Consider the following 18,024-nt stretch of genomic DNA (forward strand, 5'->3'; position numbering starts at 1 on the left):
TATGCTAAGTGTAGAATTTCTATATTGATTTGTGCCTTCAATCATAGAAGCTATTCAAAAATTGACTATAGAGGACATTTACAGCAAATCTGAGTTTAATTGCCAAAATCTAAATATCAATTTCATGCCACCTTTGACTAATGAATCCAATACTCCTAGTTACTCATCATCAAATGCACATCAAAGACAAACTTATCTAGCTACTGTTTTAAGAAATTTATAAGAAACCAACCATCTCAATTTTTAAACAGGCTTTGTTGCCCCTATTTTGTCATCTATTACCTCTCTACTCCCATTCCAATTTAAACCCCACACAGAATTCCATATATTTTAGTCGTCAGATTATTTTTTAAAACTTTTTTTTTTGTTAACTTTCAATCTACAGTGTTGAAAATATTTTTTCTGTTACAGATGTTTGTAGTACTCTAACACAGAGAGGTTTAGTTGACGTCGATTCCCAAAAGAAATCAAGTGGCCGTGTGGCAGAGCCCACATGCATTGGGATCACAATCTCAATGTGTGATGGAAAGTGATTTCTCAAATTAAAAACAAAAAAAAAGAGAGAGAGAGAGAGAAGAAAAGGGTCCATTATTATTTCCCTGCACAGCTGCACTTTCCTGTTTTGTCCTAATCTCAACATTTTTTTTTAACTAAATCATGCTAACAAAAAACTATCCACCAACACAGTAATTGAGTGACTAACAATTTCTATTATTTGATGGGGTTGAAGAAAACATACCCAAAAGATTCTTTTTCTTCAAGAACTTGGAATCAACATGGCTCAAACACATGCTTGAGAATGTCTTGGACAAGCTCAACGGTATCCTCTTCTTTGAATGCTGTTACAAACTTCACTGCAGGCAAACAATAACAGTCTCATTTATATGCTTAGATCTTTGTCTCTTAGACACCTCATTTTCTGACATAAATTAGATTTTATGACCTCAAAACAGAAGCAAAATTCAGAGGTTATACTTCCAAATCATCAGATGTTTAATGGCAAAACTAAACCTGCGCCAGAATGTTTGACACATGTGCACCATATATTTGATACAGTATAGAGATGGACATTAGAATATTATAAGCCAAACGACATAGTCCCACCCAAGGTTTGATGCAAATCCAATCTCTCATCTATTAACTATTAAAAATCCAAACTCCAATATATAGACTGTTAAAATTAACAGAAATAATTAATTTCAGAGATAAAATTATCATTTAAATGATAATACATTAAAAATAATAAACATTATCCATTTCTTTCCTAGATTTAGAAAGCTAATAATTTTTTCATAAGATTAAACTTTGAGATCTTATATTTTCCCTCTAAGGGGCCGTTTGGTTTCAGTTTTTTAAGATTGTTTTAATAATCTATCTTTTATTCCCTTATTTAGTTTGTCAGTAATAAAATATTATAATAATCTTCTATTACCAATACTGACGTGACAGGTAATATAAGTGATAATCTGATTACCACCTTCACCTTAGGTATTTAAAGATTACCAAGGTAATCTTGATTTAATTATAATTATATTATTATTTATTAATTTTTTGAGAAAAAAATAAATTTATTTTTAATTAATATGACAAATAATATAAAAAAATATTTAAAAATAATTATATTCAAGGGTATTTAAGTAAAATAATTTACTAGTAATCTTTTACTAACTTTAACCAAACACAATAATTATTTATACGTACTAAATTTTATTAAACATAGTAATAATTTATACCCAGTAATCTTCTAAGTAATCTATCTTCAAAGTAATATTTCTATTTTGATAATAAAATATTACCCAAACCAAACGCCCCCTAAGGGTTTAGGGTTTTTCTCCTTCCCCTTTTCTAGCATCGACACTAGAATCAATCAATTTCTCTCCCTCGCCTTTTCTAGCACTTCTTTGGCATCTTTTCACACTACGAATCATCTTCGTTATCAGACAAAGACAACCTTTTTTTCTACTGACAAAGCCAATGTCTTCGTCTAGGGACGAAGACAAGTCACAATAGGGGGGATGAAGTTGAAAAAGGGGAAAGAGAGTAAAGTCGGCCGATTTCAACATTGGAAAAGGGAGGAAGAAACCCTAGAGAGAAAAATGTAAGAATTTAAAAATTAATTCTGAATAAAATTATTAGTTTTTTTAATATAGTAGAAAAATAGATAATGTTTTATTATTTTTAATATATTACTAGTTACATGAAAATTTTATTAATAGAATTAACTATTTTTTGTTAATTTTAATAGTTTATAGGCGAGAGTTTAAATTTGTAATAATTAATAGATGAGAGATTACGTTTACATCAGACCGTCATTTGGCCAATATTATAAAATAAATATGAATTAATGTTCACGAAAAAATTAGGGAACACTATCGGGAAAGGATAGAATCCCAATTATACAATATCATGTGGTAACGTTGTTGGAATTGGATCACCGCTGATTTTAATCTTGTCATCTCGCAACATTGTAATTAGCATGTGAGGTCAAAATGTTCTAGAAAGCAAAGACTGAGAAACTGATATCTAGGCAATGCAAGTTTTACCAAGAAGAAAATAACAAAATCATTGTTTATATTAGGCCAAAGGACTTATTCACACATTCAAAAAAAGATACAGAGAAACTTACCCCAGTGAAGAACTGGAAACTCCCATCCCTGTTTAGGTACTGTGATGACATATGCAGCAACCTGAAAAGATACCTTGTGAAAAAGAACTTAAAACAAAATTTTATAAATTCAAATTAACTGGAGTTTGAGACCATGCCAAGATGGCTGTGGCAAGAGAACGAGGAGAACGATAAAGAATTGACGTCTCCTCCTTTTCATAAAGAAGATCCATTAGATCCATGCATGCTTCAAAGCTCACAAATTCACCAATTTTTGCCACTCCTCTGTAACATTAAAAGAAAAAAAAAATACATGATGTGGATTAAGAAGCACTAGGATACAGTTAGCTATCCTTAATTAAAAGAAAGAGGAAAAAAAAAAAAAGAAAAAAAAATAGACTACTTAATTATTTATACTCACAATGGGTACTCACTTGAACTGAAGCAAGAGTTCTTCAAGGAATAAGAAAGCAATATTTGATGAACCGATCTCAAAGTCCAAAACCTTTAGCAAAGGCACTGTCTCTATTAGACCTGAATGGTGAAAGAAACTCTACAATAGCATAATACTGACCTGCAAAAAGACAGTTTCCTGAAAGCATGGTCATCAACTACTGTGAACTTGACAGAATCCATAGGGAAAAAAGTTCTGAACAGCTGCAAACATAACTATAACTATCTTACTGCTTCCAAGAAATCTCTAGCGGTAAAGTGTTGATCGCTAATGATTTTATCTCCCAAAGACTTGTAAGTTTTCACAGATAGAGGACGAGAGTCATGTATCTGTAAAACATGGATGTGGGTCAACAATGTAAGGGTTAAAAGAAAACCAAACTCATTCTGATGATGCATGGAAAACTTACTTTGCTTGAAACCCATAACGAAATAAGTGCAAAGAGCTGCAAATTGCTCTGTGTCATGGGTTGCAAAAGCCAGTTTACCTTGTCATTGCCCTCACGTAAATTCCTTATCTCCGTGTAACTATACATTTCAGAATGCAATTCAACCAGGGCACTAAAAATTTAAGTAAATACTTCTTTCTATAATTCATCCAGACTTTCTTAAATAGTGAAAGAATTTATGGAAAAATTCTTTATAGTACCTATATAAACAATTTAAACGCTTTCTAAACCTATAAACAAAAAAAAAAAATTTGAGAGAGAGAGAGGAACAAAAAAAATTTGAAAAAAACACATTCATTTAGCCAAATGCTACAAAATAGATACAAAATGGCTTTCATCAAACAAAACGCAATCTCTCAAAACCCATCTAGAATTAATTAAAATTAACAAACACCTTCAAGAAATACAACTAAGTTGATTTCTACTTGAAAAACGCTTTCTATTCTGGTTTCCTGAAACATTCTTTTGGTTCAAACTCATAAGGATTATTCGAAAGCTTTTAAACAATATTCAAACAAAACATGAGATTAGAAAGAAGTAAAAACCGATACCTCGAAAGACAATGGTGAAACCGATCAAAAAAGAGAGACAAGGCCGTGTATTTGACGATGGGGGAGACCTCAAGTTGCTTCAATTAAGTGATTCAAATAAATCAAATCATCAAACACATGAATATCATTAAAAATTAACCCAAAAAAAGGGAAAGAAAATGATTAAAATGAAACGAAGAATAACAAACCGACATGCGCAGATTGAATAAGGAACTGCGCTAGTTGAGTCCAAAACAACGAACCGTCAATTCGCATCTCTCTTTGCATCTAAAATTTAAAAAAAAAAAAAAATCAATTGAAAGATTTAATTTCATTTTTGGCGGCAGTTTTTCTTTTTAAACCTTCTTTGCTTGACTACCGCGTGGCTTTAATGCAATAAATATAAGGGAAATTATATTAAATACCCTTTTTACCCCTTCATTAAGCAAAAATGCCCCTATTTTTAAGCATAAATACCCAATTTTTCTATTCTTAACAAAAATGCCCTAAACTTTTTTTAAAATACCAAAATTACCCTTCACCACATCTATATAAACCCTTTTACTCACTCTTATTACACACACTTCTCATATCACTCAAATACTCACTCTTACTCTCATTTTTACTTAATATCAATTAGTACGGGTTCGCTCAAACGTAAGAATTCATATTTTTGAATTCGAATCGAAAAAAGTCAATTCGTAAAAAAAATGTATTTATACAAATTTTAACTTAAAACTTAATTTTATTTGTTAAATCTAGTTTGTATGTCATGTAAAGGGGGTATTTGAATATTAGATAATAATATAGGGGTTAAATAAAATATTAAAAAAATATGGGGGCATTTTGATATTACACAATAGATAAAGGATTTAAAAACATGTTAAGAATAGATAAATATACTTTGATGCAAAACAACATACAAGTGTATTAAATAAAATATTAGATAATTATAGGGGTAAAAAAATATTATAAAAATATGAGGGCTATTTTGATATTAAACATTGTAAGAACATTATAAATGAAATGTTAGGAATAGATAGATATATTTTGATATGAGACAACATACAAGGGTGTTAAATGAAATGTTAGGTAATTATAGGGGTAAAATGAAACATAAAAAAAATATGAGAGGTATTTTGATATTACATAATACATGAAGGATTTAAATAATATGTTAAGAATAGATAGATGTATTTTTATACAAAACAATATAAAAGGTGTTAAATGAAAGGTTAGATAATTATAGGGGGTTAAATAAAATGTTAGAAAAAATATGGGGGTATTTTGATATTACATAATATATGAAAGATTTAAATAACATGTTAAGAATAAATAAATGTATTTTGATAATAGGGAACATACGAGGGTATTACATGAAATAATAGATAAGTATGGAGGGCTAAATGAAATATTATAAAAATATGGGGGTATTTTGATAATAAACATTCTAAGAACCTTTAAATAAAATGTTAAGACTAGATAGATACATTTTGATACAAGATAACATACAAGGTTGTTAAATAAAATGTTTGATAATTATAGGGGTTTAAATGAAATATTAGAAAAATATAAGGGTATTTTGATATTAAACATTGTAAGAATGTTTTTAATGAAATATTAAGAATAGATAGATACATTTTGATACAAGATAACATACAAGGGTATTAAAAAATGTTAGATAATTATAGGGGTTTAAATAAATATTAAAAAAATATAGGGGGTATTTTGATCTTAAACATTGTAAAAACGTTTTAAATGGAATGTTATGAATAGATAGATGCATTTTGATACAAGATAACATACAAGAGTGTTAGATAAAATGTTAAATAATTATAAGAGGTTAAATGAAATATTAGAAAAATATGAAGGATATTTTGATATTAATAATTATAAGACAGTTTTAAATAGTTATTACAGATTTTTTGTTGTAAATGAATTATTTTTTCCAAAAATTTATCATTATAGATTGATAATTAAAATGGATAGGTATGCATCAATTTGTTATCAAGGAGAATGGATTCAAGGTGATGACAACATAATGAAATATGTTGGAGGATCCAAACAATTAATTAAAATTTCCTATAAAACAACATTTGAGGGATTTATTCAGCTTTTGAAGGAATCTTGCGGTCTTGATCCAATGAAAAATTACCTTCAACTATTAATGAAACCAAAAAAAATTGAGCTTGACTACCCTGTATAGATCCAAAATGATGAAGATGTCCAGGGTCTTATTAATATGTTTCAATACTTATAGGAATGTATTCCTGTTTTTGTTACATGTACCCCAATTGAAAGATAAGAGGAAAAGAAAGAAGATGAAGAAGAAATTAGTGGAGTGAAAAAAAAAATGATTTGGAAAACTTGATTGATTTCAGTAATGACCCATTATACATTGCAAACTCATGGGCTATTGGAGAGAAAGATAGGGTTCCTGACTGGGGTGACTTTAATGGAAATGATATGTCTGATATTCCTTCTGAAGAGGCAGAGCCTTAGTATAAGCCACCTGTTACTAAGGGTATGAACAGTTTACAGCTTGAAGATCTTATTTCAGTTGGGGGAAAATATTATGGGCTATTTTTTGACAATGTCTCCACTAATCTGTTTAGGTGGCTTTCTGATTTTCCTCCACAACCATCAACATCATCAGGTGGTACAAGATCACTTTGAGAGGAGAATGGTGTAAAACTTGGTGATATTTTCCATAATAAAGTACAATTGAAGATGTTGTGAAGCAATTTGTCCTATTGAAAAGATTTCAGTTCATGGTCAAGAAGTTTGACAGGGGGCGATGTGATATTAAGTGCAAGGCTAAAAATTGTCAATGGTATATACATGCAAGCAAATCCAAAATCAGTGAAGTGTTTCAAATCAACCAAATGAATCTAACCCACACATATTCAATTGATCAAATAATGCACATCATAGACAAGCTGGGGCCCGAGCTTTAGGGCTATTAGTGAGGTCAAAGTTTGCGTTGATTGATCAAATTTATCGGTCTAAAAAAATAATTATGAACATCGTCGATCGGTATAAAATTGACTTTTCATATTCACAGGCTTGACGGGCAAGAAACTAGGCTTTAAATTCATTAAAGGGCTCACCGAAGAAATCATTTATGCTCTTACCAAATTATTGCTACAATCTACAGTGTACTAATATGGGAACCATTATTGCTATTGAAACGGACGATGACCATTGATTTAAGTATTTTTTTCATGGCATTAGGATATTCCGTTTGTGCATTTAAAGAATATATCCAACATGTTATTTACATTGACGCTGTTTTCCTTAAAGGTCGATATCTAGGTCATTAATTTCTTATGGTGGGCCTTGATGGTAATAACCAGATATACCCTATTGGTTTCAATGTCGGTAAAAACAGAGATCACAACACGTGGTATTGGTTTCTCATGAAGATTAAAGAATGCATCCATGATTTCTCTGAATTGGCAATAATCTTAGATCGACATTATGCTATATTCTCTGCAATGGTTGAAGTCTTTCCAGGTGTCCACTATAGATGTTGTTGTCATCACCTTCTATGTAACATGCGGGCAAGTATAAACGAGACTCAAAGGTAATGTGTTTAAACAAGTATTAAAATCTTGAAATGTTTAACTTTTTTATACATTTTGATCATAAAGTTATCATATTATTTACCACCTTGCAGTTGAGGGTGCATATTGGAAAACCACAAAATCATACGCAAAAGTAGAATTTGAGGCTATGATACGATCTTTTGATGCAATAAACCCTTAAGCTGGGGCTTATCTACATGAGGTCAGATTTAAGTGTTACAGAAGAGCACACTTTCTAGGGCATTGATACAACATCATGACAACTAATATTGCAGAGTCATTTAACGCCCTTATTAGACATGCACGGGGTCTGTCTATCACAATACTCATCGAGTTTATTCATGGTACTATGTAGCGATAGCTTTACGAGAGGAGAAACCATGCATGTACGTACCCAATTATTAATAATTATGTATTTGATCATGTACTTCTTCCCTTATGTTTGTTATTAACAAATGTGTTGTTAATATTTTTTCAAATTACAGATGAATGCATTAACTTTGTCACCCTTTGGATAGAGAAGAAAATCAGCCGTCGTCTGTCAAAGTTTACATGCTTGGAGGTTCAACCAATTACACCTACTTGGTATCAAATTGTTGGTTTTGGTGGATACATGGGTATTGTGGACTTCAGTGAAATGTCTCATACATGTAAAAAGTTTCAGCTTTCGTGTATTCTATGCAAGCATGCCATTGTTGTTGCACGACACATGAGGCTCACAAATGTCAATGCATGGGTTCATCTGTTCTTCTGCATCGAATTCTATCGTATAATATATTAGGAACTTGTCAATTCTCTTGGAAACCAATCAGAATAGTTGTATTCACCAGAAGAAAGAGTTATCTTGCCCCCGTTCTTGATAGTTGTCATTTGGGTTGCCTTTCCAATAGAAATCGACATCTTTTGCAAGGAGAAAATGTTACACACAAGATTTGCAGTCGTTGTCAAGAACTAAGACATGTTCGAACCCAATATAAAAGCTCAGCACCAGTCCCGAGCTCCACCCACAGCCTTCATCCAAAAAAGGTAAAAGGTCGAGATCTTGACAAACTTCTATTCAATTTTGTTAGTTATATGATTCATCATTGTTGTTCTTCAGTGATATATAACCGATGTATTTTCATTATTGTTTCAAATGTGTAGTTGTATTCACATGTGATGTAATATATTTAGTGTAAATAATTTCTTCATTTCATATTTGTTATAATAAGCTTTATGAGTATTTCACTAATACCATAATTTAATGCTAATAATATCACTCAAATCTCATATAATTATTTTTGTGACAAAATTATTTAAAAAATGAAATCAAATACATATCCATATATAATGATAGATAAAATACATCATACACATAAACACATACAATAAATATATATACAAGAACATCGGAAGAATGATAAATAAACAATGGGTGAAGTAAATATACACCCGTGATCTTCTCGAGGAAACAGTGGAAATACACAATGGGCGAAGTAAATAGTGGAAATACAACTGCGACACTAAACGTCGATGTTTAGAGGTAGACAACTTTCGAGGAAAATCTACGCTCCGTGACAATGCCAAACACTCAAAAAAAGATAACATAAACACGTCATAGTCACTGAAGCCTTCTTCCTACTAAGAGACATCCGTCACTCCATATAACACTAGGGGATCACGTCGTGGACTTTGCCCAAAAGCTGTCCAAAAATTTGTAGCCTCTAATAATGTGGGTATGAATGTTGTGTATGGTTGTATCCACCATTTGAAAGACCCTATATTCCTTGTGTATGATACCTCAGAGTCATACACTGTAATCGATCAATCACGGAAATTTATAACTCCGGCCACCTAATGTGCACAGTCGAAGTTTATAGAAATATAAACCTATAAACAGTGACAAATTAAAATGGTTGCATGTATAGATTATAAACTAATTTAATATAAAATATAATAAAAATATTATTATACTATACTTTATCGACCATCCTCCGTAGTTTGTAAAATAATCCCGGGGTATAATCTGTCTCTACTATCCTCGTGAAGAGCCCGAAAACTGATACTCCTTATCTGGTGTGGTTTGCCAACTCTTCCAAGGCATGTCAGCATGTTCTATGAAGAATGTATGGGCAATCGTCCATTGTTATGAAACAATCACACGATCATCATCTTGGTGTCGACGTAATATAGCCAAAAAGGAATCCACATGTTGGAATGGTATAAAAAACTTCAAATGTGTTAATTATTGATGAATATATCAAACTTTCAACCAAATTATATTGTCTAGACAACTTACATCGTTGGTCAACCACTCACGCAACTCCACCATAATACATTAGAAACTGTCTTTCAACTTCGACCTGATGAAGTAAACATTATGCTCGTCATATGTTGCAGCTCCGGTGTACCACGTGAGGAAAGATTCCTCATGCTTTGTGGCAGAGGATGAAATGGTCCTGAGTTATCATTTTGCCTTCCTTTTAATTAGATTTGTATACATGGTGTGAATGAGCGAACCTTTCCAAATGATCCAACCGTGTGTTGTACAAACCAACTACAAGTACATACAACTATTAATTCATTATTTAATCTTACGTAACAATTATGAATTAATCGATTAATGTTACCTTATCCATGTATGCCAAAGGAGGTTTGGCTGGAAAATCCTCTATCAGGGTCAAGTCAATCGTTTGTGCCCCCTTGACGGATTGCAAAATTTTAATTTTGAAATTATCATTAATTAGTATATATGAATATTTATATATAATTATAATGGATATACATTAACATAGATTGCATCGGAAACATCTTCCTATAAGTCTTACTCTTGTGAACTAATATCTATTATTCTTTTGCTAGAGCTGGAGATATCAACAAGTAACCATAACCGCTCATCCTAAAAAGGAGATAAAACATTGTTAATTAAACATAATAACTAGAAAGACAAATCGATCAATGACATTTCATAAAAAAACACTATATCTATGATCGAGGAAGGTGTTCGAAGAGAACCCTCGATCGATAATACCTCAATGTCAGTCCCTTATATATATGAAAAGAACAAAATGGTAAATGATATTTCATAAAAAATATAATAACTAGAATAATTTTTATACCTTAGGTGAAGGATTTGAAGCAAGTGAAGATTCGAGCGAAAGGCCTTCATAAGGAAAACCATATACTAATATATAAAACAAATTAATCAATGACAATTAATTAAAAAATAGAGTTCCACCGATAAGTGACATACCTTAGATTGGAAAGGTAATGTAACAGAAGAGCCAACTGATACCCCCTCATAGTGACTACTCTAAGATAATAGTAATAATAAATTGATCAGTAACATTTCATATAAAACACAATCAAAATATATTAACAACATTTAACATTAAATATTTCTATGAAATTAAATACAGACCTCATGTGGTTGATGGGATGGTATTGACCTGTCACTAGGAGAGGTCGTCTTGATACTGTCATGCGTACCCTATACGAAGTTAATTTAGTTGTTAGAGTAATAACGAAACATAATTTTTATAAGCAATAAATGAGATGTTTAACAACCTAATCGACTGGGGCTGGACTTGTATGCGTGACAATTTCTTCCAAATGAGTCAGACGATCCTTTGATCGAGTCATCTGAGAAGACACATCATCACGTAATCGAGTCATCTATGAAGACACCTTATCAGGAAACGAAAAATCTCACGTAAAATTATAGCACCTTATTGTGCCAATGCAACGTCTACTGTAGATAAATAAGGTGAAACAGAGGGGGGACACTCCTCTGTGACAAAATGGGTAGCACGATCCCCAACCCTAGGAAAGTTTGCAGTCTCGATCGTTGGGCTCTGAACTATAGGGGGATAAGAATGCTAAGGTGGCTCCTCAAGTGTCCCAGGAGTATTGACGGGTATATCTGAATGTGGCATGACAGAAGAAGCCCTGTCTCCTATCGGGGGAGGCATCGAAGACGATGAAGAGGAATGCACATCTAGCAAACTAGTGTACTCATAGATGTCTACATACCATGGCAGACCCACCTCAATCGATGGCGGACGAAGAGAGAATATGACATCATCCTATTCATGAAGATATATAACTCAAAATAATTACAATATTCAATGAATCAATCGACTGACTGATTAACGATTATATACCTGGTCACCAGTCAAAATAATGCCCATATGAATTCAACTAGAGACGTCCCACGTACGCCACCTAAACATCCGTGGAGATGCATGGATATCAATCATATCAACCCAATCATACAAGGTGTCTAGTGTCTCATATATCCAATACGACAACATAACCATTAATGATTAAAATAAATCAGTTTGTATTTTTGTCAATTAATATATATAATCGATAAAGTTAAACTTACCTAAAATGCGAAAGAAAATCCATAGAGATCATATTTATGCATTTCAGACATCCGTTCGAAGTAAACTCTGTCACTCGCCTACGACATAGAATTCGAATTCTATACATTGAAATACCCTAGAATATTAACAATCGAAAAATCATTTAGAAATCTAAAAATATGAGTCGATATATCCTAAAAAGGCAAAATTAAAAATAAACGAAACTTAAATTCAAATTTTATACATTGAAATACCCTAGAATGTTAACAATCAAAAAATCATTCGAAAATATGAAAGTACGAGTCCATATATCCTAAAACAGGAAAAATCAAAAAAATAAAAATAAAATTCGAATTCTATACGTTGAAATACTTAGAATGTCAACAATAAAAAAATCGTTTGAAAATTTGAAAAATACGAGTCGATATATCCTAAAACGGTGAAATTTAAAAAAATAGAACTGAAATTCGAATTCTCAGTGTATGAAATATCTTAAAAATATCAACAATCAAGAAATCGTTTCAAAATCTAAAAATACAAGTCTATATATCCTGAAATGGCAAAATTCAAAATAATAGAATTAAAATTTGAATTCTATATGTTGAAGTACCTTAGAATGTCAACAATAAAAAAATTGTTCAGAAATCTGAAAAATATGAATCGATATATCTTAAAACAGTGAAATTAAAAAAAAACAGAATTAAAATTCGAATTCTATACGTTGAAATACTCTAGAATATCAATAATCAAGAAATCATTTGAAAATCTAAAAATATGAGTTGATATATCATAAAATGGCGAAATTCAAAAAAACATAACTGAAATTTGAATTCTATATGTTGAAATACTCTGGAGTGTCAACAATCGAAAAATCGTTTGGAAATCTAAAAATAAGTGTCAATATATCCTAAAACGGGAAAAATAAAAAAACCAGAATTGAAATTTAGATTTTATATGTTGAAATACCCTAGAATGTCAATAATAAAAAAAACATTTAGAAATCTGAAAAATACAAGTTGATATATCTTAAAACAGCGAAATTCGAAATCTATGCGTTGAAATACCCTAGAGTGTCAAAAATCGAAAAATAGTTCAAAAAATCTAAAAATATAAGTCGACATATCTTAGAACGATGAAAATAAAAAAACTGAACTAAAATTTGAATTTTATACATTGAAATCCCTTAGAATGTCAACAATCAAAAAATCATTCAAAAATTTGAAAAATACGAATCGATATATCCTAAAATGATGAAATTCGAAAACACGAAACTGAAATTCAAAAATACGAGTTGATATATCCTATAAATGAAAAAACTAAAATATCGATTAGAAATTTTGTTATTACATCGTAAAATGTGCCTAAAAAAGCACAAAAATGAAAAAACCAAATATCAAATTCGAAAACTATATCTCAAAAAACCCTAAAATAAGAAAAAAAGATATAAAATTCGAAAACTACACGTCAAAAAACCCTGGATGTGAAAAATATCAATTTACCCCCTAAAAAGATCTCTATTATAATAGATCCAATATTTATATACCTTGCCCCCTCAGCAATTTTCTAATCTCTAACAGCCCTTGCACTGTAAAAAAAGCCAATTTCCACCTACCCACGGTTTTCACGGCATTAGCCTTCTGTTTCATGTAAAATTTCCATAAGGCCCCTCGTGGACTACCCCCGATCCCTAGAAGTTTGAAAAAGCGAACTTCCCCCCAACTTACGGTCGATCTCTCCTGCCTGTGGGAGAATTCATTTAGTCCGTGGGTTCCACTGTTCCCACGGACTGAGCGTTGATCTCTTCTAACACATTTTTCGGCCAAAAAATCGTCATTTATGCCTCCAATTTTAACACAAATAAAATCTAAATAGCCTATAACACAAAACCCCTTAAGAAATTCAATAAACACAACCAAGAATTAAAACATTTTATGTATTGTTCAAAATCGAAACCCTAAAGTTTTAAACCTCAAAATCTCCCTCAAATCTCAATAATATGAACAATATCTTGATTTAAACAAGAGTAGAGAAGATGTATTAACCTTCTTTGCCATTTTTGGTCGTTGAAAAACATGAAAATCGACAAAAATCTCTTCGCCTGTGGGATGATTGTGGGGAAGAAAAATTCTTTGAATTTGCATAGTGGAACCGTGGGAAACTAATATGGAAAATAAGAAAATTTCTTGGTTTATATATAAGGGCAGTTTGGTCATTTCATAAAAAGGGGTATTTTTGCTTAAACCTGATTGTTTTGGGCAATTTCGCGTAAACCCCCTTAGTTTTGGCCATTTAATATAATTTCTCTAAATATAATTCCAAGTATTAACATGTTCCACCAAATGATTGACATAAAATCACTTTTCCAATCTTATAATGCATAAAACATATTTGCTTACCCAAAATCTCAAAATCTAATTCCTTTAACAAATAATTCATATTAAAAATGTAAAATAGCCAATTTCCTTTGATATGCAATCAAAATAAAAAAAATAAAATAACCAAGTCAAAAATTAAATATTGGATAGAAGAAGCGAAGTTAATCTCAATTAGATAAATACTTGAAGTTCAAACAATCAATTTCTTCTTTTTTATTTTGAAGAAGGCTTTGGAAAGTAATGCTAGGGCTTGCCACAAAAGAAGATGATAACATTTCCTTTTCCTATACCACCAATAGGCTACATAGTAGTAAAAGTCTACTGTTGAGGTTTGGGCTTCCACTTGAACTTAGTCTTGCCTTTACCTTTGTCTTTGTCTGCTTTAGCTTCAACTATAAACACATTTTTAGTCTTTTTTATGTCATGTTCAATTGTCCTATGCATATTAAGGAGCTCAAGGAAGGATTTTTCTTCTTGCTCATATTGTAGTTCATAACAAACATTGCATATGAGTCAAGAATGGATTGCAAGACCAAGTCAATAACCAGGTCATTGTCCATTATACAACCCAGGGATGCCAAACTCTTAATGTAACCAATCCTTTTGATTACATAAAGGTCAACCTGAGCTCCGTCAATCATTTTACACCTATATAATGCTTTTGAAACCTCATGTTTCTTTGATCTCATTCAAGTGGTGAACATTTCATAAAGATGAAAAAGGATGGATGACACATCCATCTCTTTATGTTACTTCCACAACTCATGTGTCATTGATGTTAACATGAAACATTGGACATCGACAAAGTCATTAAGATATTTACTATAAGGATTATGTTCCTTCTTGTAGCATTGGGATTAGGCTCAAGAGTTATTGCTCCTTCAAGAATGAGCAATTTCTTCTTTTGATGTAATACAATCCTTAGATTTCTATTCTAGTAAGAGAAGTTGTTGACTTCTAGCTTGTTGTCCTTTTCCAATATGGATCTTACAGAAAAATTGCTTATTATAGTGTTTTTTTTTTTTTTTGTGATCTACATGTGCATATAAAGTAACTTAGTAATCATATTTATAATCAATTATTTATTTAACATGAGTTTTTGTTAAATAAACGCTCACACTATTTTTCTTAAGTTAATAACCTTCTTTGTTGGACTTGAAAAATCCCGACGGACTTTTGAATGGGTTGAAAATCTCATCAAGTCAGTTTTAACCTTCATTTTGGCAAATAAGTCAAATTGACCTGCATAAGTAGGTTAACCAATGACAAAATTCCATGATTTCAAATTAAGTAGTTATGCCAATAAATTATATAACCTCAATTGTGACTCTCGATTTAAATAGAGTGGATATTACATATCATTGTACATAGACAACTATACATCCCTACTCAATCTCTAACGTACTTTACTTTCGCTTTAGATAACAAGTTAGGTATGCTAGTTAAATAAGATCCAACGCGAACAAACAGTTGATTTTTCACCTAGTAGAAGTCTATCATTCACTTTGGCAAACAAGATTCCAACGAGCAAGGGCTTGATCAAAGTGTTGTATTGGAAGGTTTTTGGTTATTTTACATTTAATATTTTATTGAGGGGTTTTTTATTTATATCTCATTAATTTAATTCGCATATGAAGTATTATTAAAAATAAAAGTCCTAACATGCATTCTACAATGTAAGTTATGTGTTGGAACACAATGTTTTTCTAATGCAGAATCCCTTGAGCCAAAAGGGTTTAACAAGTCAACCTAGGCTTTTGTTTTTCAAGTCTTTATGACTTCAAATACACTTTTTCTCCTTAGCCCAACTTTCGAGTACATTATAAAAATTTCATAAATACATTTTTATTCTAAAATTAAAATAAAACATTTTCTAAATTTTACATATGAAACTAAAAAAATTTCTAGTTACAATCGAGAGGAAAGAGATAGAAAATAATGTACAAATAGAGAATAAAGATGAGGCAAGACATGCATGTCTTATTTTGTAAAAATTGCAAGTTTGCAACCATACATTCCCAAATGAAACAAAATCATCCCTAGGTCTTAAAGTTGTGTAACGATCACCATGCATATTATCCATTCTACACATATCAAACAATTAAAACCAGGTTGTGAAGTTACATTTTGAACTCTTAATTTTCACAAAATTACATTTAGACACCAAAGGTGTCAAAAATTTTAGTTTGGTCCTTGTTTTGTCAATAATGTTAAAACTTCATTTTGCCCTTTGTAAGGTTGTATGGGCCACATGCATGACACATGATTGTGCATCCCATCTCAATTAAAATTTGTCAAAGTTCCAAACGAGTGAATGGGATGGGTGTCATGACTTGTATGCTTGTAAAAATTACTTATGCACGGGCATGCATGTCAAGTGCACCATTGTACAAGGTGTCACAGGAAGAGAGTAATGGCCCTGAGTCATGAAATTACGCTTGTGCACGAGCATGTATTCAAGGTGCACCATCATACAAAACTTGTTTTCTAGGATTTTGCTATGAAGCAAAACTCAAAAAACCTCTGATTTTAACAAACCATCACTGAAATGAGATGATATGACATGAAAGTGCATCTTATTCCAATAGTAACTTTCATTGTGTTCAACAACATACAATGAAAGTGATTTTGTACTACAATGTGAAATCAATGACTACTTAATTGGTTTTCACAAAACATACATACAAAAATCTACAATTCCTGTCCAACGATAATAAAAATAAAAAACTCAATAAATATGCAACAAAATTACATTTTTATGGATCTCGAATGTTATGCAACAATATATTTGTAACAATCCCTTCTAGAAATACTACATTCTAGAGGGAAGTATTACCATAAGTGAATATTAGAGAAATTATTTAAAAGAAAATAAATAACAGATATTTGACAATAAAATTATGGAAATACCTTTTTTACTAAAACCAGATATGGAAAGCTTGCAAACGATATTGCTTCTATACAAAACAAAATATTTGTAATTTACTAATAATTAAAAACAAATAACCATGGTCCATTGAAAACATTAATACATTAAAAATAAAAATAACATAATCACCCTTAGTGGCTCATGTCTGCTATAACCTTACACTGCATCTATTAGTCAATCTTATCTCCTACAAAACAAAAAAATAGGAAAGTGTGAGTGATAAATACTCAATAAGTAGGAACATAAAATAAACTTGTATAATTCTCATTTTGTCCCTATGACTCAATTCATCCTAATCTTGTTATAAGTAAACTATTACTTGACCTAGATGAAATTAACCTATATTTAACCTTTTAAGCATAGATTTGTTAAGACCCCTTAGTTCAACCTTGTAGCTTAAACCTTGTGTCACCTTTCTATCAATCCCTTAAGATTCTAGTTTAACTTGACATGCTATAAGTGAAAGTTTATTTAACTTCAAACTTAACTAAAATATACTTGTTGATCGAACTAAGTTAAAACATGGATTTGGCATATTTGCCATGTAAGTATCATAGCTATGCAATCGACTTCTTACACCATGACTGTGATCTATCTCGAGCCTATTGTAGCTCACCATACCTAACCACAAGTATTTGGGTTCTATTGTGAACCATTGATCTTATTGTAGATTGTGTCTTGCTACAGATGTTACAAGGAGTATCTCATAAGTGCCCCCTTGTAACGACCCTAAGACTTGTACCTTTAACT

General features: G+C 31.2%; 1 protein-coding gene across 1 annotated transcript; it reads right to left on the reverse strand.

The window, feature by feature from the left end:
- Positions 1-569: 569 nt before the first annotated feature.
- Positions 570-4,334, reverse strand: LOC123217687 (cyclin-J18). The gene is made up of 9 exons (XM_044638788.1): positions 4,251-4,334; positions 4,059-4,135; positions 3,469-3,586; positions 3,290-3,388; positions 3,180-3,197; positions 3,040-3,110; positions 2,764-2,890; positions 2,627-2,687; positions 570-854 (listed from the first exon to the last, which is right to left on the reverse strand). The coding sequence occupies exons 1-9, from the start codon at positions 4,323-4,325 to the stop codon at positions 772-774; spliced, it is 729 nt and encodes a 242-aa protein (XP_044494723.1). The 5' UTR covers positions 4,326-4,334; the 3' UTR covers positions 570-771.
- Positions 4,335-18,024: the final 13,690 nt, after the last annotated feature.

This window comes from Mangifera indica, chromosome 5, assembly GCF_011075055.1.
Source record: "Mangifera indica cultivar Alphonso chromosome 5, CATAS_Mindica_2.1, whole genome shotgun sequence".
NCBI classification, from domain to species: Eukaryota; Viridiplantae; Streptophyta; class Magnoliopsida; order Sapindales; family Anacardiaceae; genus Mangifera; species Mangifera indica.